Source organism: Neodiprion virginianus, chromosome 5, assembly GCF_021901495.1.
Source record: "Neodiprion virginianus isolate iyNeoVirg1 chromosome 5, iyNeoVirg1.1, whole genome shotgun sequence".
In the NCBI taxonomy this organism is placed as follows: domain Eukaryota; kingdom Metazoa; phylum Arthropoda; class Insecta; order Hymenoptera; family Diprionidae; genus Neodiprion; species Neodiprion virginianus.
This window is the reverse complement of record NC_060881.1, coordinates 4,132,116-4,151,933: the sequence shown is the minus strand read 5'-3', so window position 1 is coordinate 4,151,933 and position 19,818 is coordinate 4,132,116. Positions and strand designations below refer to the sequence as shown.

The following is a 19,818-nucleotide window of genomic DNA, read 5'->3' as shown; positions in this document are numbered from 1 at the left end:
TATCTATTTGCACTGAATAAGAAACACATTCCGATTTAATCGCACCTCGTATAAACCGTCTGTGTTTCGGAAATATTTCCACACAATTTACTCGGAAGTTTTTGATCGATGCAAAAACGAATTGCAGCACTTCATCATAATCGTCCAATTGAATAATAGCATACAGTAATGCAAGCGTGATACAAACCGCACTTTGACATTTTAACGCCAGGTAATATAATTTCGAAAATTTGTCTTTCCTTGGGGCCTCGGTCTCCTCTGCGGTTCACTGGAATCAAATTTTGTAAAAAAGCACTGATCGAATTACGCACGAATCACTTGATGTTGCAGGCAAGTCTCGACCGGTTGAAGTTAGGCGCGCACCTCAGCCACGGATGAAGTATGCCGATCTACTGAACTACAACTGGAACACGATCACTCCTTCAGCCAATCGAGATAGCTCGGAGGTGAAGTGTCTGCTGTCTCTTTCTACTAGCTACTGCGCATGCGTGGGACAGTCTACGCAAAAATCACGGAAGACTGTGTGCGAAGGGGCTGTATAAGCTTTTTGAATGACTGTACTGGTGCGAGAGAGACAGCACTTCACCTTCGAACTATCTCTCTTGATTGAAAGCCAGCCTTCAGCTTTTTTTAGTTTGTAATCTGCGTCATCGACTGCCTTCATAACGGTGAATGCGAGTTAGTTACCGACATGCGGTTATCATCGGAAATTAGTTTAAAAACTCACTTCATGGCGCTAGTACGTCGAGATTCTTCGAAAACATGAAATAAAAGGCCAGGGAAACTCTCTCGACTGCTACAAATCCCATGAAGTCCCGTCAAAGAGCGTAAAAATTGGCATTCAACTTGCGTGAGATATATTAGGTTGAAATGAGGAGTTATAAATAAATTAATCCAGACGTGGGTTTTACAGGTGAAATGGAGAATGTTCAAAAGTCCTACAAAGCCAGTAAGTCATCTAAAATTTTCTGCATTCGATTAAACGATAATGCGTCAGAACCTGACGTCAATTCTTAACTGTCGCGGCTCACCGTTTTTTTTTTTCTCTTTGTTTCGTTCAAACGATTTGAATTTCGAGCATGATGCGAAGACTTTTTACGCACGTGATAACTTCAACTAAATCAAACTAATGTGAAAAATCATTGGCGAATACGTTGTAATTTGGCCATTTCCGTTCACGCCAGAATAATATTCATCCTTTCCTTCTAGTAGACATGATTTAATACAATGTTGACGTTTCTGACAATCATGTTGCGATCTATGAGTCACTGCATGCGAGATTATCTAAATCATTATAATAGATCCTCCTCATACTCGTCGCAAATAAAACCATAATCTTCAAATAGTAAACTCAACGTACTTAGGGTTTTTAGTCATTGGAATCAAATTGGAATCAAAAAATTTTTTCTTCGCTGCAAGTCTTTGATTGTCGATATTCAAATTTTAGGTCCCCAGGATTCTCCTCCAATAGAAACAATCGACCCTGCTAGTCTACTGGAGGCTAATATAAAGGCTGGAGTGACTGATGAGAATCATCTTCGGAGTCTCGGTTTAATAATGAAAGATGGCAAACCAAGATTCAAGTTAGACGAGCCCGTGACTGGCCAGACTGATCTCAGCATGTCAGGGTCTGGTCTAACCAACTTTCCATCAGCTCCGATTACTCAGGATCAAGATGAGGAGTCATTTATTGTTTTTGGAAGTGATTCGCTGAATTCGATACAAGCCTCTTCGATGGCATCATACATTCAGATTCAACAGAAGAGTATGTCGACTGTGAGTTATTGATGATGAATTGGTATTGCTGTTCATTTATATTTATCAAAGTTGACTGTACAAACTGCGAACTTGCATGCTAATTACTTGAACTGCTTTACCATTATTTATTCCTTTCACCTCAGGATTATAGCTCGTTGATTTCCTCATTGAGCATCGAAGAGACCCAAAAAAAGATCAAGGAACTACTTCAAGAAAATGTCAAACTCAAGGAAACATTGAAGCAAAATAATTTGGCCATGAAACAACAGTTCAATGTTTTGGCAGCTTGGCAAGAAGAGATAATGAAAGTGCATCAGAGCCATAAGCAAAAATTCAGTGAAACTAAGGCACTAATCAATCAATTGAGGAAGGAAAACGCAGAATTAAAAGTCAAGGCTTCAAAGGACTCGGTACCGTCGAACATCAACGATTCAAAGGTTGAGATCAACTTCTAATTCCATTTTATTTTAGTTTTAAATGAAACGTGAAATTCTATGAATTTGCTCTCACATTGATACAATGCATTGGGTTTAACATTACAAGATATCTCAATTATCTTTCGCATTACTGAACAGATAGAAGATCTAGAAATCCAGCTGCAAACAACCTTACTTTCGCAAAAATCACTTCAATCTCCAAGAGAAGTTGAACTTGAGGCAGCAAATTCTAAGTTAGTTAAAGAAGTGAATGATACAAAGACAGTTTGTTACCGGTTGACCGCTGAGGTCGAACATTACACAGCTTTATCCAAGCACCTTAGTCAGCAGTTAAAGCATGCCAAGTTAACAATTGAAAAGTTAAATCTTGACTTGGAAAAACTGCAGTTAAATTTAAAGGAAAAAGAGGAACTGGCAAGCCTTGCAGATTTCAGTATAATTTCTACGTCAGAACAAACCAAGCCATCCAAACCGTGGAAAGATAAAATTATTGAACAAGAAAAGGAGATTGAACATCTTCGTGGATTGATCAATTCTTTGGAATGCCAGTTGAACGTTTCCTCTCAAAATGTAGGTCTGATTATATATTTTAGAACTTGATTAGCGGTTTTTAGTAATTTTTCTGACTGTATGTATTGAATGATTAGTTTTATTATAGACATTTGCGCCAATTGAAATTCGAACTCGTGACTCCAGCCATCCGCCCTCTCCAGATCATGTCCAGTTTAACGAAAATGTGAAACAATACAACGAAACATTAGTCCGTTTATCAGAATTATATGCTAAGTACGCAACACGATATATCGATGTACAAGAGTGTCTGAAGGAATTAATCGAACTTTTACAAGATTTAGAGCAGCCGGAAAAGTAAGTCTTTGGAAATGAAGGATCTGAGCAAGCACCATAAAATATTGATATTTTTCGCGTCGATAGCGGTTGGTTTAATCGATGTTTTGCTTTTTAGGAAAGAAGGACTTGGTGTTAATGAGCAGGAAAAGCGTGACAAGTTGAGGAGCTGCCAAGCCAGATTGACCAAAGAGCGGCAGGCTATGATTAACGAAAGGCAAGAGTTGACAAAAGCTCAAAGTCAATTCCAAAAAATATTTTCCGATTTCAACTCGTTGTTGTACGAGCTGGAAATTTTACACGCGGAAAATGATAAGCTGAGTTCCTTAAGAGATAATAATGTGAGGAAGATATCCTGTTTAAATACATTGAATAATGGGTGAAAATTAGGACCGACAGTATCTTGTTGAAATTGTAAATTCTTTTCACAGGCCTCAGTGGCGGTGACACAAGAAAGTCCACAAAAATCGGCAGTTGACGATGAGCAAAATTTGGCCAAGGAGAGACTACTTTTAGAAGCTATGAAAGCAAGTATTTTGCAAGAAAAAAAGGATCTTAATGAAGAAAAGAAAGCAATAAATGCACTGAAAGAAAAGTGTCAAAAACAGGATCAAGAGGAAGTGATAAAATTGCAAGAAGCCATCAAACATTTACAGAATAGAAACGTATACTTGGAAAAATGCCGAACAACTGATAAGGAAACATTCGAGCTATTGAATCTGGAGATTAAATCTTTAAAATCAGAGGTCAGTATTATGCGAATTGTTAAAATTGATATGATACCTTGTGTAATGTATGCGTGCATTTGTGTGTCTGTGTGCCTGTGTGTCTATCATAAAGGTGTAAGAATGAGACGAATTAGAAGATCAGTTGTGACACGAGTATCGTCGGAGCACTAGTGTATGTACGACAACTCTGTATATTATCAAATCTGATTACTATGGCATCTTGAATACACCCCAGATAAACTAAATCTATGCATTCATTTTCTACTCCACTACTCGTGGCTGTAGCTGCATTAGTTGCAACACGAATAATCGATGTAATGGCGATTAAAGCTACACATTTTCTTTTATTCTTATTTACATTCTTATTACAGGCTGAAAAACACCCCCTGTTATTAGCACAAGTGAAAATTTACGAGACAGATTTTAAAGAGGAAAGAGAAGCCAGGGAACGATTGTCGGCAGAAAATGAAAAACTTATTCATGAATTGAAAAAAATGCGTCAAATGCAGGTGGATTTAGTTGAAAACTTGGAAGGGCGTTCGTCGCCAAGAGCACAACAACAGCAGTCGCGGCACCAGCAACAACAACAACAACAACAACAACAACAACAATCAGTAACTGCTAGTGGAGGGGAACATCGCGAAGAGGTAAACATCAATTCAATAATTTCATTTTATTGTGGATTGGTCTTATTTGGTTCCGCTAGGACTAGGCTGTATTTTGCGATCATCTACGTTTTACTAAAATTAACAACTCACGAATCACGAACTCTACTATTTATTAATACTACTAACAAACGACGACTAGCATACCGGAAATTGTTTTAGAGGCGAGTGTATTTGTTTTATTTACTTCCCAGTACACTAGTGATTTAATTGAAAAACGGATATATTAAGAGTGATACCGTTTTGCGTAAAATTGAGGCTTACAGTGATGTTTGTGACTTACTGTGCAAGATTTTCACCAAGTCTTACAACTTTTTAAATAGTCTGGAATCAACCTACTACTTTTTACAACAACTTCACTCTTAGTTAACTTTGCTTATTGCGTTGAATTTCTTCGGAACAAGAGTAAGTTAGTTACACAAATTGTTTATCTCTGTTCCATTGTAGCTTGTTATACATTGAATATCTAGCCTTCATAATATTACACACAACGACTTGAACAACACGGTAAATAATCATTGTGGTGTTTTAATCAATGTAATTAGAATAAATATTGGAGAAAAGAGAGAGGAAATTTCCTTCTCACAGGAAATCGATTTCGTTCTAGGATTCGGACTATCTACCAACGTCAGTTATCACTGCATTTTCATGTCCAAAGTGCAGCCTATCTTTCAGAGCGCTAAGACCTCTCCAGGAGCACGTTGAAGCATGTTTAGATCTTCAGTGATGGTATTTTGGCATTTTTTTAAATACAGTTTTCCAGACGTTACTGTTATTTCTGTGGTAAGTTCACACGTAGTAACGAACGGCACGGATGGCATCTTTGCAATTATATGGACTGAATATGTTCATCCTCAACCGCTCATTGTCGAGTAACAGAATGGATTCCAACGCCTCTGCTTCGTGTAGATTTACACAGTAGAACCTATGTACAGCTTTTATTACTTAGAAAAATAATTTTTATCTATCCTAACTTAGATGTAATATGTGTATAACGTGTTTAATTTGTAACGAGATTACTTGAATATGGATTATCAACATTATTTTTGACTTGTAACCATGTGATTTATTATTGTGATGATTTCTTTTAGAAATCTCCTTTTTTTTCTCATTCACTTTATTAATCAGTTTTTATAGGGCGATGATTGTATCCTCTGTAAAATAAAAATGTTAAATAATTATCTAACAATATTGAAAAAGAATACGGCCGAAAATTTCGGTGCCTATTTTCATATACAGTATACAAATAAAAATATTGAAATAATTTTCACTCGTGTGTTGTTGTTTTTTCTACGACATTTCTTTTGCTCGTAAATTTTAAACGTCTAATTTTCCGCAATAATCGCTAGAAATTTCATTTTACTCGAATTCTTAGGTAATTCTTTCGGCATTGATCCTGGAAACAATTGTATATTTCCATGATCACTTATCACTTTCAGTATGTAAATTCAGTGAATTGTTACGCAGCTGGCTTGACTCATTGTTTGAACGATTGATAATTCAGAGGTTTTTCACCGATCTTCAACGCTGGATATTTCAAGGATTTTACCTTATGAAATCTTGGCGATTTTTGTATTCCTCACGAGTAGGTAAATGTTCGTTTTTCTTTCCTTTTTTCACGTCATTTATATCTTATTAAAAATTCCTCGGATGTAGTTATAAATAAAGCATAAGCGATAACTACGTTTCCGGATGCACGTACAACGTTTATTACATACTATTTCTGTACTCTTACGTAAAAGAAAGGGAGATGAAAAAAGGTGTATATTTAAAAAAAATTGTTACTACGTTCGACTAACCGTGACGCGGAATTTCCAGTTATTCAAATTATTTTTTACGGTTAACTTTCTCAAATGTAATATCAATGAAAATCACGCAGCACTTAAAATTATTTACTTCTTCAATTTTCGAGCGCAATATTGAATCGGAAATATGGCATGAAAAGACGAATATACGCGTAGCTGCAAAAAAAAAAAAAAAATAAATACCCACACGTACTGTACTTGCAATAAGTAATGCGCAAATATATACCCGGTAATGCATGCATGATTTGAATAAGAAACGAAAGATGCATTTCTCAGCAATATTTTCAATTAATTTATCATCTTCGAATGTTTATCTTTGAATTATGGTGTAAACAGCATATTGTACAATAACACGTGTCTTCAATCATCAATATAATTATGCACAAAGTTTTACCGCGTCAATAGCATTTTCGTTGACACAAAGTTTTCTCTCTTGTTTTTCTATACCTATGCGTATAATTTTTGTAAATACCGTGGGAATGAAAATTCCATACACTTAGCCATAAACAATCGCCCCATACGCAATACATGAATTAATTTTTGGCTTGAAATTATTTTTTGAGATCAAGTATTTATTTTAGCTGCGCATCAACCGGCTTTCCCAGTTTCGACCGCAAAGATGTGCATTTATAGCTAAATATAGCAACTCACCTGTGGCATGTAGGTACATACGCATAATCGTTATACCTGCGACTGAGATTTGCTCGTGAAAAATGACCTCTGCGCGTTCTCGATTATTCGGGGGGGGGGCAACACTTTATATCAAATTTCTGCAGAAATGTGAGGGAGATGATCGATCATCCGCATTAGCTACCAGCATCTTCCTTCTTATATTCATTCGGTGTAAGAGACACCGAAGACAGTGAAACAGCGTGTGTTCATGCATATGTAGAATGCCGATCCATCCACCACGTATAATTCGTACGTTTTCAATGCAGGATGTGGTTTCTGAGGACGTTAAAATTCCCTGGCCTTGACTGGAGAACGCTGAGGTCAACTACACGTCGCCAATGTATGTATAGTTTTATTCACTAGATAAGGCTTATATGTGATGCCTTTATATCGCGTTTCCATTTTTTCATTGATTTAATCATTCTTCCAGACGTACCGAATCTATATTTATATAAGCTATTCCGCCCAGTTCTTGAGCTCAGTATCTCAATGTACAGGACATCATGAAATTTGATCATGGTAATTGGATACAATCAATAAAGGATTGCGGTTTGCGCTTGTTCGCCAGATTGAAAACGGACAAGGAAAATAATAAACAAACATTTATTTTACCCCTTCGAAAATTTCATGTCATATTTAAGAAGCACATATAAGAGTAACTGCGGTGATCTTGTTTTGTTTTATCTGATTGCTAAAATTCTGGCGCCAAAACAAGATACCGCTGCACCGTTCCAAATTCAAATTTTCAATTTTTATTCCGTTAAACTCGACCGTTGGATCTTCTACACCTTGTGAAGAGATAATTTTTCCATGATATTCGCATTGTTTGTGATTTAGTTTAAGGAATGTCCTGACGTTTCGTAATTTTTCTACTTTATCTTCTCTCTTGTACGATTCACGAATGCAGGACCTCGCCTCTTTGTTTGGATATATTTGGAAATATAAGAATAGTTGAGGAAACATGGAATCATGCGATGCGTATATGCATACATATCACTAATGTACAATTTAATGTATACCTTGTCAGTCTGAGAAACGACGTCTTTCTACCCACATAACGAGTATCAAGTGCTTAACTCACTCAGACGGCGAGTATTTGCAAGTATTATTACACGCGTACGAGATCGCTGATGCATATATTTTCATGGGAATCCCCCATGGATCTTTTGAAGAGGGGATGAAGCAGGATTTGGATGTAATATAAAGCTGATTCGGACCAGCGAGGATTCAGTTTGCATCTGTTTTCGTCATGTTGCGACCAACGTATATTGTAAGTATTGCAATCGTTAGATTCAATCAATATAGATTTATTATTTTTTTACTACGTATCGTGAATTTCTTGTGAAATCGAGAGAATCAACAAGCTGAAAATACTTTTGAAATCCTCCTCAATGCTTGATCAAAATCCGGAACAATCCTGCTCCATTAATATCCATTGACAGGCGAGGAAAGAATTTCTGTTGATCCGAGTGGTTCACGCTTCTGCAATACCTTACAATTCAGAGCACACTAATTGTTTTAACTGTAGCGAAGGTGAAGAATACAGCGTAAGAAGTTGGGCAACAAGATCAAGGAAGACCGTGTCATATGCCCTTCTTCAAAATATGTACTCGCTTCTTTATCGCTCATCTCGTATTTACTGTTCGAAGTTTAAAACCGATCATTCCATGCTTCCTAACGCTTTAAATTACATTTATTTATACATCGGACTGGACAACAACATGAAATCCTTCGGAATAATTCACGGTGCGCTGATGTTAGGAATAACAAATTGTCGCACGCGTTAGGAAAAGAGATCTGCCGAAACTTAACTTGTTGCTTTGATAGTGTTGTTTATGCCCTTGTATCATGAGAAATTCTGATCAATGCATTTCTTTCAATAAAATTGTAGTACACGTACACGTAAATAGTGATACGGCAAATTCAGCTGTTGTGTATGACAAAATTGGTAATTTTACATGCCTACGCAGCGACTAATGAATAATTTTTTTTCTCGTCAGACGTGCGTATGAACTTCAAATTACATAAATAAGAATTCAGTGATCATCTCGCATGCAATCTACAGGATAATGTATACTTACATGAAAGCGTTCTAAAGTGAATTACGTGCAAGCCAAAACTCATCCCTTTGTGTTGTTTTTTCTCGCTGAAAATTTTGTGCGATTTATCGATTAATTGATAAAACAATTAGCCGAAATTATCGATGAATCGATTAATCGGAAAAACGATCAATCGATTAAAAGCACAGCACTAATTGAAACAAGTTATAAAAATTATTCTAAATTTTTACTCAAACTGTACAAAGTAGCTTACACTTATCCTTGAACATACCTTGACCTTAACGAAATTGGCAATTTTTGTACTCTCAGGTTTTGATTTTCGCCGTCTTTGCCTGTGTCTACGGGATATTATCGGTCGACGGATCTCCAGTCGGACCGGAAGTTGGCACAGGAGGTGCAGATTTTCAGTCTGTCCCAGGTTTCGAGGGTGATGTATCACCGGGTGACAACAGTGACCTAGACGCTGAAGCCTCGCACTGGAGGTGAGTGTGACAATTGTTTCACCCTTCGCTAATTATGAACCCAACCATGCTCATCAATATCGTCGTTTTCTCATCTCATCTTAGATACTCGAGCTACTACAAACCCAGATGGAGCGGTTACGGGGGTTGGGGATGGGGTGGCAGAATTGGATATGGATGGGGCGGTGGTGGTTGGGGCGGCGGTGGTTGGGGCGGTAGAGGACATGGATGGCATTCGAACTACTGGTACTAGACTTCCGGTGGAGTAAAAGGCCTTCCGGGACGTTGACGCAATATCATGTATATAGCGATAGCTGTACACCCATTTTACCCTATAAAGTTATCATCCGACATTTGTAATCGCTGCAAAAGAAATATGTCACGACATCTCTTATATATAGGATATAGATAATAAATAACTTTGTATTCTGATTTGTAAGTCAGAATTGTTCCTCTCTTTCCTGAACCTTTTGATATCCCCATTCACTAATTAAGTAATATTATTAATTTATGGTTACGAATGCGTCATGAAATGCGATAAAATATACATAGTATTATGTTGTATTTTAGGCTGTGGGATCTGATTCGGCTGAAATTCTTTACCTTTAGACTCGCTAAAATTAATTTCCTAATTATCAAAATACGATAAAAATTTTTCAACTCTGTTTTCATTATGGTTAAAGGTATTTATTCGCCTACTGCAGTATAGCTATACAGTCAATTCCGTTCGACTAAACTGTCCATTGACGTAGTTTGGCGTGAAATGCGTCAGTATAACATCGTCGTGTTTGAGAAAGAGATTTTGGGACTCGCGGTGTAGAGTAAATATTACGCAGTGCGATTAACGAGACTCGAATTCGAGAATTCAGATATCTGGTACATGACGATGATGAAATTAGAAATGATAACACGGTCTTATCTCTCTTACTTCCAACTCTATGCAGGTTCGCACATCGAGCCCTTATTTTAAATGCAAAAATATTTGGTCTGGTTGCCTTCACGACGACATGGTGCGATGATCAAACTCCGGAAAACACAACTCTTACGTGGAGCTTGCAACGAGAAAATATTTGCAGCAGTGATTACGCGGTGCAGTCTAAGAATAACAATGCTCACTGTACTAAAACTATACCTTCCAATTAACACACGAGTGATGCGTGACGAGTTATACGTGACAAACGTCAGGTGGATGAGTTGTTATAGTTTTCACCTGGTTCCACTCTGCCCGAGGCAAAACAGTTCGATTAACGCATTCCGAATCTGAGTCAAGGGAACTTCAACTTCGAGGTCCGTAGAATGGCCTCGTTCAATTTTAAAGTTGTTGGATAATGAACCTTATACTACGGAACTCGTTTGAAATCACAATTTCATCGAACTGATACAGGTCTAATGCACGACGATCGAAACCCGTTAAATCTAACCCGATTTTATTCCATAGCTAATTTGAACGTGAAGAAGACTAGAAGAGAGTACAATTGGCCGAAAACAGAGGGCTGATTTTCACGTCTCAACCCTGAAAAAGCACAGGGTTCTCTGTTATTCCGCATTAAATTAGTCACTAGGGGAAAATGAACATTGCTGATTGATTTCAGTTCTGAGCATTGCAGGTAGAGTAAATGCACGTATGTTCAGGGTGTGTAAGATGCAGGGCGAAAGGATAGGGAAGGATAGGTGTGCGGAATTTAACGAAGCCAATGAAGAGTTTACTGGGACGGTTATCACCTCATTCAGAGCGTCATTGAACATTTAGCAGGCCCGATTTGACGTCATGACGTAGTATAAATGCCTGGATACCCCGGTTCAGGATCATACTCAACTCTGAGCTTCGTTAAAGCAGATCATAATTCGAAAGATCCTTTCTTCAAAGTTGAATTTGCTACAACTTCGAAGCATCAACAACCAGTCGATTGAATCTGCAATCCAGTACAACATACCGCAGTTTACCGAATATCCGCACTATATAAAATTCCGGAGTCTGATTCTCGATCAAAGCAACGATAACCTCGACCGATAAAATGGTAAGCATCAATAATCTTGCAATCATCATCACACAAATCGATTGACCAAATTTGTAGGTCACTGACCTTGATTGTATTCATGATTTCACTAATTTTTTCTTCTTCTTCTTCTTCTTCTTCAGGCATTCAACACAATCTTTTTGATCCTGACCATCACCTCCTACGCTCTGACAATGCCGGTTCAGGTCGCCGACGACAGGCATTTGGCTGTTGCCGAAACCTCAACCCAAGGTGATGTCAGTCAAGATTTTGCCGGGTTGCAAGAAGAAGGAACAACCGCGATAGTCGGCCAAGAAGATTCTACAATCGCGTCTACGACTCTTGTGCCTCTCGTTGGCCAAGACCTGGAAAAACGCAGCGTCGAAGTGGTACCGAAGGCTAACGAGGACCTCGAAACCGCGGCCGGAACCAATCTGCTCCGACCTCTTTTCGTCTACCGTCAGCAAGTCGCCTACCGGCAGCGCATCAGGAACGCGAGACGCCGTGGTAGCCGCTTCTTTTGAAGCCTCTTCGACATCCTTAATTCTGTACTGATCGAAGGACAATTAACCGGGAATATTCGCCAGGACGGCATAAACAATTCACATCCTAAGAGCACGGGGTGCTGGACCCTGATATTAAGGAAGTTGGACTGGCTTTTGACCATGCACATCACGCCGGCGCGATACTGTTTCTAAGGCTTGAAAGTCCTAGCTTGCAACTGGCCGAAGGACCGAGATTATGAATTAGAAGACCTACACCAGGCACAGGAGCGCTCTCTTGCCACGTAATATATCCATTACCATTTAAACGACGAATCAGCTTCCCCCTTGGTTTTAAATCAAACACTTTAAATAATCTTGAAAAGAGGAAGATCTGGGGGAAGCGTTCACGTTTTGGTACGCCACATACGTGTGGCACGTTAGTTTTTTAAAATTGATTTTTTTTTCTTCTTTTTACTGACGTTATAAGCATTGTAGGACGAACACTGCACCGGCTAGCCTCTATTGCTAGTCATATTGCAGTGCGAAATAACAGACGTGGATTACACCGGGTTGTTTCCGTGATGCACCTCGTAGTGACCCCTAATTGTCGGCAAATCGGGGTACGTATCCACTCTGAGCAGCTCCGAGTTCCCCAGCCGCGTGCTAACAAAAGAGCATCGGAGCCGCTCAGAGTGGATATGTACCCTGATTTGCCTGTAATTAGGGGTCTTCATGGGGCGCATCACGGAAGTCATCCGGTATATGCTATCAGTGGTATTTGTGTGTCCAATACATCAATTCCATGAAAGCATTTGACGTGAAAATAAAAGATCTCGAAGTAGAATGTATATTTGGTTAGAAATTAGATACAGTTTTGCAATATTTTTCGTATCACTTGTAGCGTACGTGTAGGTATACTGATTATATTTTTAGACATATATTCATGCGCATATAGCCACACAGAAGCTATTCACCAAAGTATCTTTTAATCGATAATAATAACTATTATAACGCATAAACGCGATATGTAATAGTATTTAATATTTAATGCATGATGGCATTAATCACGTAATGTAAAGTAATGTAATTTTATTAACGATTATATAGTAGTTTTGTGATATTAAATGAAATTGAATTATGTACACCTATGGGAATTAATTATTGCTATCTTCATCAACAAAAATTCATCCAGGAATTGAAGTGGTACTTGAACAACGGTGGAAGAATAGCGTTGTCTGAATAAGCTGTTGTCTGAAATTTTCGCCGGGTTTTACATGTACGTCGTCGGTTAGTTCTAGTACGAAGAGTAGCGCCATAACATTAACTTTAAATACCTCTTCGGTTTCTCTTTTGATTGTAAAATTGGTGTCGAGTAAAAAACCGTTTCAAATTACCACACACAACTTTCCGACTCTTGATTTGATCAGGTATTAAATCAAACTAAAACCGTTAAAATAATTCAATCTTAATTACCAAGCTTCGTAATTACAAACCTGGTTAAGAAAGAAGAGAAAAATCAATTTTGCTGTGCCGTTTAATCGACAACTGAACGTACATATGTGTTTAACGTTTATCGTGACGCAAGGAATATTTAATCACGCTTCACAGTTGACAACTTGACTTGCACGCGCGTATGTTGTGTTTTATGACGCAAGGCGTTTTATTACACATATAAGTATTCTGTGATGTGATCGCCATAGGATAAATATGGTAATTTGGATTATTTAATGAGTGAACTTTCTACTGTGCCATGTGGAATAATTTCAAATTTCTACAGTTTTAAATCTTATAAATGTGAAGAGACGATTAATCCTTGAAGGCGTTGCATTATAAGGAAATTAACAATCTTGTTTGACTGTACGAATTCGATTGTCAAATTTAGAAGCTTCATTGTGAGTTTGTGACTTTTAGCAAGAATTTCAAACTCAATTATACAATTCTAGAGGTATACAAATCCGAGGGTTAAAAATATGAGAATCATATCGTAACACCAAGTCGATATTATATTATCTTATTTCCAACTGTTTTATTCGCATATATTACAAAATCAGCCTTATTTTTACACCCAAATGCAACATATACAATATTTATAACTAAATCGCATAGCACGTCCACGTGTTACGATTTTAGTGATAAAAAATGATTAGTCAATTTTATTTCACGACGTAATCGCACGACTGGTTCGAATTCACAATCGCGTAAACATATCAGTACGTAATAACCTAGTTAAAACGATGAAATAAAATTAAAATCAAAACAACGTAACTGTAATCATGCGGGAATTCATTTTCCCGGAAATATCGGATATCTTGGATAATAATTGCCGGAATCCCTGCTTCGGTATCGCCTGGCTTCTGATCTCCTTCTTTGCTCGTGTCGGTATTTAAAAAGTGGCCTGATTACGAATCCGTCCTCTGCGCCATCCAGATCCTGTTCAGCGCTTCTAGCCACCCTCCGTAGGGTTTTATCGGCATCCTCGGGCATTCCGAAGTGTTCGTTTCTTTCCGGAACGAGCTTTGAATCCGTCGAATCTCCCACGTTCCTCACGGATCGGGTCAAAATTAAGCTCGGATCGAAAAGAATGTCTTCTGCCACGGGGGGCCAGAATTTGTGGTGAATGTCCGAGGAATTTTTCGCTGTTTTTTCGCTCGATGAATCGGTTTCCGGTTCTCCTGCGGTATGAAACGGCGTGGAATCGGTTATGGTCGCGGATTCTGGAGTTGCCGGTTTCTCCTCGGAGAATTTAACGAGAATTCCGACGAAGAAGAGCACGAAAATTAGCTTCATGGTTTCAAACATTTCGAAAAAAAAATTCTTTTTTTTAAGTTGTATTAATTGAATTGAATTGATTTGTTTTTTCACGCTCTCAGCACGTCCGGTAGATTCTGTAAGTTCTTTATGGAGTTTGACTTCTCTTTCTACTGCCACCTGTGGCATCAGTCATCCCTTTTATATCACCGCTACCTGTCCGTATAAGATTTGCAAACAAATCCGAGCTGCTAAACGATAGCGAGCACGTGTCGACAAACTGTGAACTGATTTGATGTTAAGTGACCGATATTCGGACGCCATAAACATGGACGGTATTTTTCCCCAAAGAGATCGCCAGTTCCACAGATTTTCATGTCACATTATTCATCTCAAATACACGTTTTGAGTTTTTTCATTACGTAATTGTGATATGAAAAACGTTGAACTAGTCGTTTGAAAAGAGAATAAGACGGGAGAAAAAATTCCACATTTTCAAGATACGCTGCAAGAATATTTAAGACTAATTTATTTATTTACTCGTTTTCCGTCTTAACTTACTAATTAGCAGTTTTTACTGCAGTAGAGACGACAGTGCGGATGAAGGTGTCAGGGCGATAATGAGATCCGCAAACCGCAACCTGGCAAACAGTTCTATTCAACTACGTGAATTTTTCAGTCACGATCTTTATCGCCGAAAAATTAGTCGCTTCGGGCACTTGTTAGAGAAAGAACCGAGAGGTAAATACAGCGGTCTTCGGCTTCTCTGTAAACTCTAAGAATCAGTGTTGAATCGATTTTGATACGAATTTGTAAAATCGAACAAGGCAAGCTAGAAAAAAAGCCTACAAAGGCGGATACAAAATTAAGATGGAAACAAATTCGGAATTGTGTTTTTTCATTCCTGAACTCGTCTCGCGATCATCGTCAATGCAATAACAAAATGCAATCCTTTCAGCAAAATACTTTTGTCCTGACCCTGACACTGAGTAAGTCAGTCACGTCTCGTTGTCGAAGGTAATAATAATGGTAACGCCAACGTTCCATACGTAAGTACCGCTGCAAGGGTAATACACATTTCGTTTAGCAAGTGGTCGATAATTTTTTCGTCACTTCATATAAAACGAGAACGATCCGTTACCGCCACTCCAGATACAATCTTGATCTTCCCGAGCTAACCGCATCACCAAAATCCCCGAATTGACATCTGCGCTAATAAATCAAAATCACCTCGCGACATGGTGAGTCGTATAATATGGTTTTATATATTATAACTTATCTGATCTTTACGTACCGATAATATCCGCGAGAAAACTTGATATGGCAAGCGTAGCAGTTATTGACGCGTTTAGACCTAATTGTCGACCCTTTTATTTTCAAAAATTATAAACCGACGGCAAAAAATGTCAACTTCTCGATTACTGAAACCAGTTTCCAGAGGCTTAGACACTGAAAATTTATTGTTTGGTAATTTTATAACCAAGGATCGAACGGATACAACCTAAAAACGTCAATAACCGGTGCTATACACTTGGGCACTTTATCTGCGTCGGATTAATTTCAGCTTGACTTGTTCGTTCTGACTTTCCTTGCGATTCGTCGTTCCGAAGTACAAACGTAAGTGGGTATTTAGCTAATCGGAAACGTTGATCAACAGAGGCAACATATTTCCCAATAACAAGCAATAGTGAATTTCTCGTTAAGTATTCGAAATCGCAAGTGATGGATATTCCTTCGGAGAAAGTGAACCGACGGTACGTTTCATGCGCACAATTTCAATATAAGCGAAGCAAGTGCTCAGGGCATAAATTTCGATATCGTAGGGAAATTTTTCTAGCTGTAATTACGAACAATTGTCTGCCGGCTTATCCTAAAGGTATCGCACCTTCGATATTTCATACATATTCCGTTATTTTCGTTCGTGATTTTCTGACGCGTACGAACCCAACGAGTATCCTGTAATTGATCACCGATTAATCAAAACCCACTGCAGAGTGAAACAAACAAATAAATCATCTCTGCTCGATTATCCCCGTAGGCAAAAATCCTCCTGCAGGTGACAGTCTTCGCGTTTTTGGCATTGTCCGTTTCCGGACAGCCGATAAGTCCGCAGGATGTCGAAGGACTCCTGCCGCAGACTCCAAGGACGAAGAATGAGACGGTCGCAGCTATCATCCAGGATCCCGTCGTGAAGGACGCCGTGCAATCGGTCGTCGGTGACGGAACGCTTTCCGGCCTTGTCGTCAAGAAGGACACCGTCATCCTGCCCGCCAGGACACCGGACGTGGTGAGCATGATCCTGGCTAACTGGACCATTTTTCGAACGGAGAACATAAAGGTTTCACCTTCCGTTTGCCGCAGGTCTTGTCTTACAAACAGCAGATACTTATGGCCCCCCTTTCCGACCTCGAGAACATCCGTAAGAACATCACGGAAGCCGCGACTCTCAAAGCAGAGGAGGAAAAATCCGAGGACAAGGACGTCGAGGAGCTTGGAGTGGTCCAAGTAGTTCCTGTCGATGATCGGGAGTTTCCTGATCCTCCGATAATTCGTCGCAGCGTCCCGGAACCGGAAAAGGTGGTTTTCCAGATTTAACCTTTTCACTCACGGAATTCAATTTTTACTACCACGGAAGTGAAATTGTACGTTTTCTATGTATTGTTCGACCCTGAATGCGAATCTGGTAGCTAAAATTTAATAAAACTAAAATCAACCCCTAAAACGGGGTGAAAACGGGGTGAATTATCAACGTTGTTTCAGAAAGTGTTCTTGGATGAGATTTATATGAATATTTATTTTTGAGGCAGTACGATTTTAGACCTATATGCAACCCTAAGGAGGGTGAAAACTACCCCTGTGCATTGAATTTTGTTAATACTGGACATTCTGAGTTCTTGGTTTGTCAATCAATGAATTCCAAGAGTTTTTAGTATACGTTTATTATCAAATTTCTCCGCTAACGAATCATATTCACGAAATTTTGTTTTGCATATCTTCATTCCTAACAATTATAAACAATTATGAATGCACAAAAATCCCAATCAAGTCAAAGTTTGAGTATTTCTTTTTTTTTACCTAAAAATGTAAATCAATCTGTGACCGAAAGAATTAACCTAAGCTCAAACACACGTTGAATTGGCAAATGTCCTTGAATTTATCACACTCTGTAAACAAAGTCTTTTACACCGAAGTCGAGAAAAATTTTTATAAAGAAATTTTTCATAAACATATATGATATGTTGTAAAAATCTCTGTACTACATTCTGTAACTAATTCATTAGCAATGCGGATAATAAATATTTTTTATGAGAAATAAACATATATAAAATTCTAAAAAAATAATTAATTGACAATAACAATTGTCGGTAAAAGTAATCCAATCCCTGATACAAAAATAATTCTTAATTACCGAAATTCACAGCAGGAATCGACCGATTCTTCTCAGACAAAGACCGAAGTTCACAAGTTGGAGATTTCGGGCATCGAAGAAAGCGCGATCAAACTTCCCGAGGGAGTTTTCCCGGAGAATATCAGCCTGCCGGAGATAGTCGAGGATAAAATATCGGCCCCAGTTGTAGCGGTTGTGAGAGAAAAAATTTTACCCGGTTCTGAAAAATCCGTGCTTACTCTTTCCCTGGCTGCGCCAACGGAATCGGGGATTAAAAAAAGCGACACAACCGCCTGGGAGAAAAAGGAAATTCCGGAATACGGAGCAAGGATTCCAGTCGCTGTAATTATGCCCGAGGAATCGGAGAATCCGCCGGTTGACATCGAGGTAAAACACTGATCAATGAATCGATATAATTCGTAGAGTATTTTTACACGGTTACAATTCAAATACAATACCAGTCTTCTCCTATAGCTGTAATACCGTAAAATTATTCATCTGTTTTCATTTTATATAGCTAACTAACTGCGTGTAGAAATTTACGGATAATTATTATCGATATTTATGGTGATGGTACATAACGACTTTATAGGTATACGATATACGTGTGAAGAAAACTTTAAAAATAAGAAAACAATTAATAATAATAATAATCCATCGATACTGATTATACGAATATGATAATAAAGCTTTTTCGATTGTAAATCAATGATTGTGGGTCTTTCATTACCATGATATTTTTGTTAAACGTTTATACACGTATATGTAAAATTTCAACAATATTTTCGAAAAGATGTTCTCTTTTTTCTAGCGGCAAATTTTTACATCTCTTTTTATGTTTATTTCAAAATTTCAGGCTAGAAGCCAGGCGCCGAAGGAAATTTTAGCAATTTTCACCGTCTCCGGAGACGAAAGTTCTCTTTATCAGAGCGATTCCGGGGATATGGCCGTGGCCGAGGATATTATCTTCAGGCCTCTTTTCCGCTATCGCCAACAGCAGAACGACCGCACCAGAGTTTTGGAAAATAGAGTGTATTATCAGAAAACTCCGTTGTACCGAGGATACAGACCCCCGTACGATTCGACCGGGGATTATGGGGCACCGTATAAATCCTACAGGAGACGCCAGAGACCCAGATATTATGAGGATTATTGATCGGCTCGAGTATCGCGCAATTTGGAGGAAAGAGAAGTGACAAAAATTCGTTTTAATCAAGACTGAAATTTCCACCGATATTCGCTGAGACTTAATTTAGAAAAAAAAAAAAAAATAACAATAATCCAAATTCCGTAGAAATTTATCCGAGCAAAGCAATTAAGACTGTAATTTGTACGCATTTTCTGTTTAATGAGAATCAAAAATTGACTGACAGAAAAGACTGGAAAAGAAATTCATGGACGCGTATTACGGTTAATCTTTAATTATTATAAATTATTAACATTAGTTTTAAAAAGTATATTTTTTTCATCGACTATGAATAGATCGAGATAAGACGTTGGTTTTTATTTTTTATTCGTATATGATTATAATTGGTAATAAATATTAAATGCAAAAATTTGTTTTATGTATGACTGAAATTGAAGTTTTTTAATCGCTGCAACGACTCAATCGTATTCGTATAATTGTTACTATGTGTTTATTTTTAAATCATATATCAGAATGTTCAATCGCACTTCGTCATACGATTCAAAGTAGTAAATGCAAGGCTTAAATCACCGCGCATGAATCATTCTTTATACAGATACTTAATACTTCTCTTTCCGTCGT

The 19,818-nt window shown here is 38.1% G+C and overlaps 4 protein-coding genes and 1 long non-coding RNA gene across 13 annotated transcripts; 4 read left to right on the top strand and 1 right to left on the bottom strand.

Annotated features, from left to right (window-relative positions):
• Nucleotides 1-710: 710 nt before the first annotated feature.
• LOC124304593 (optineurin) lies at nt 711-12,931 on the top strand. 6 transcript variants are annotated; one of them, XM_046763015.1, is made up of 10 exons: nt 714-949; nt 1,448-1,776; nt 1,902-2,195; nt 2,334-2,765; nt 2,854-3,062; nt 3,160-3,382; nt 3,473-3,787; nt 4,141-4,416; nt 5,042-5,163; nt 5,234-5,698. In XM_046763015.1, the coding sequence occupies exons 1-9, from the start codon at nt 919-921 to the stop codon at nt 5,159-5,161; spliced, it is 2,229 nt and encodes a 742-aa protein (XP_046618971.1). In that variant the 5' UTR covers nt 714-918; the 3' UTR covers nt 5,162-5,163; nt 5,234-5,698. The 6 variants fall into 6 exon arrangements, 5 of the variants coding, with proteins under 5 accessions (XP_046618974.1, XP_046618975.1, XP_046618972.1 ...); XR_006908227.1 differs by lacking the exons at nt 5,042-5,163; nt 5,234-5,698 and adding an exon at nt 3,882-3,941 and having other exon boundaries at nt 711-949; nt 4,141-4,256; XM_046763018.1 differs by lacking the exons at nt 5,042-5,163; nt 5,234-5,698 and adding an exon at nt 12,816-12,931 and having other exon boundaries at nt 712-949.
• Nucleotides 5,183-6,320, bottom strand: LOC124304597 (uncharacterized). Its single transcript, XR_006908228.1, has 2 exons — nt 5,984-6,320; nt 5,183-5,588 (listed from the first exon to the last, which is right to left on the bottom strand). It is a non-coding gene; the product is annotated as an uncharacterized LOC124304597 (long non-coding RNA).
• Nucleotides 8,028-9,871, top strand: LOC124304596 (heterogeneous nuclear ribonucleoprotein 87F-like). 2 transcript variants are annotated; one of them, XM_046763025.1, is made up of 3 exons: nt 8,028-8,181; nt 9,281-9,453; nt 9,538-9,871. In XM_046763025.1, the coding sequence occupies exons 1-3, from the start codon at nt 8,161-8,163 to the stop codon at nt 9,683-9,685; spliced, it is 342 nt and encodes a 113-aa protein (XP_046618981.1). In that variant the 5' UTR covers nt 8,028-8,160; the 3' UTR covers nt 9,686-9,871. The 2 variants fall into 2 exon arrangements, with proteins under 2 accessions (XP_046618981.1, XP_046618980.1); XM_046763024.1 differs by having other exon boundaries at nt 8,145-8,181; nt 9,263-9,453.
• On the top strand, nt 11,262-12,809 carry LOC124304595 (uncharacterized). Its single transcript, XM_046763023.1, has 2 exons — nt 11,262-11,450; nt 11,573-12,809. The coding sequence occupies exons 1-2, from the start codon at nt 11,448-11,450 to the stop codon at nt 11,951-11,953; spliced, it is 384 nt and encodes a 127-aa protein (XP_046618979.1). The 5' UTR covers nt 11,262-11,447; the 3' UTR covers nt 11,954-12,809.
• A 2,856-nt stretch (nt 12,932-15,787) lies between the features above and the next one.
• Nucleotides 15,788-19,392, top strand: LOC124304594 (uncharacterized). Of its 3 annotated transcripts, none has more exons than XM_046763022.1 (5): nt 15,788-15,903; nt 16,701-16,946; nt 17,024-17,239; nt 18,084-18,437; nt 18,907-19,392. In XM_046763022.1, the coding sequence occupies exons 1-5, from the start codon at nt 15,901-15,903 to the stop codon at nt 19,204-19,206; spliced, it is 1,119 nt and encodes a 372-aa protein (XP_046618978.1). In that variant the 5' UTR covers nt 15,788-15,900; the 3' UTR covers nt 19,207-19,392. The 3 variants fall into 3 exon arrangements, with proteins under 3 accessions (XP_046618978.1, XP_046618977.1, XP_046618976.1); XM_046763021.1 differs by having other exon boundaries at nt 16,701-16,949; nt 18,087-18,437; XM_046763020.1 differs by having other exon boundaries at nt 16,701-16,949.
• Nucleotides 19,393-19,818: the final 426 nt, after the last annotated feature.

What these genes read in the sequence shown, in the direction of transcription:
- LOC124304593 (XM_046763014.1), top strand. Translation starts at nt 919, where the DNA reads ATGGAGAATGTTCAAAAGTCCTACAAAGCCA. An exon ending in CGAACATCAACGATTCAAAG is followed by an intron (nt 2,196 to 2,333) that starts GTTGAGATCAAC and finishes ATTACTGAACAG; the next exon opens with ATAGAAGATCTAGAAATCCA. An exon ending in GATTTAGAGCAGCCGGAAAA is followed by an intron (nt 3,063 to 3,159) that starts GTAAGTCTTTGG and finishes TTTGCTTTTTAG; the next exon opens with GAAAGAAGGACTTGGTGTTA.
- LOC124304596 (XM_046763024.1), top strand. Translation starts at nt 8,161, where the DNA reads ATGTTGCGACCAACGTATATT. An exon ending in TGTTGCGACCAACGTATATT is followed by an intron (nt 8,182 to 9,262) that starts GTAAGTATTGCA and finishes TAACGAAATTGG; the next exon opens with CAATTTTTGTACTCTCAGGT. An exon ending in GCTGAAGCCTCGCACTGGAG is followed by an intron (nt 9,454 to 9,537) that starts GTGAGTGTGACA and finishes ATCTCATCTTAG; the next exon opens with ATACTCGAGCTACTACAAAC.
- LOC124304594 (XM_046763020.1), top strand. An exon ending in CCGCCAGGACACCGGACGTG is followed by an intron (nt 16,950 to 17,023) that starts GTGAGCATGATC and finishes CGTTTGCCGCAG; the next exon opens with GTCTTGTCTTACAAACAGCA. An exon ending in GCGTCCCGGAACCGGAAAAG is followed by an intron (nt 17,240 to 18,083) that starts GTGGTTTTCCAG and finishes CGAAATTCACAG; the next exon opens with CAGGAATCGACCGATTCTTC.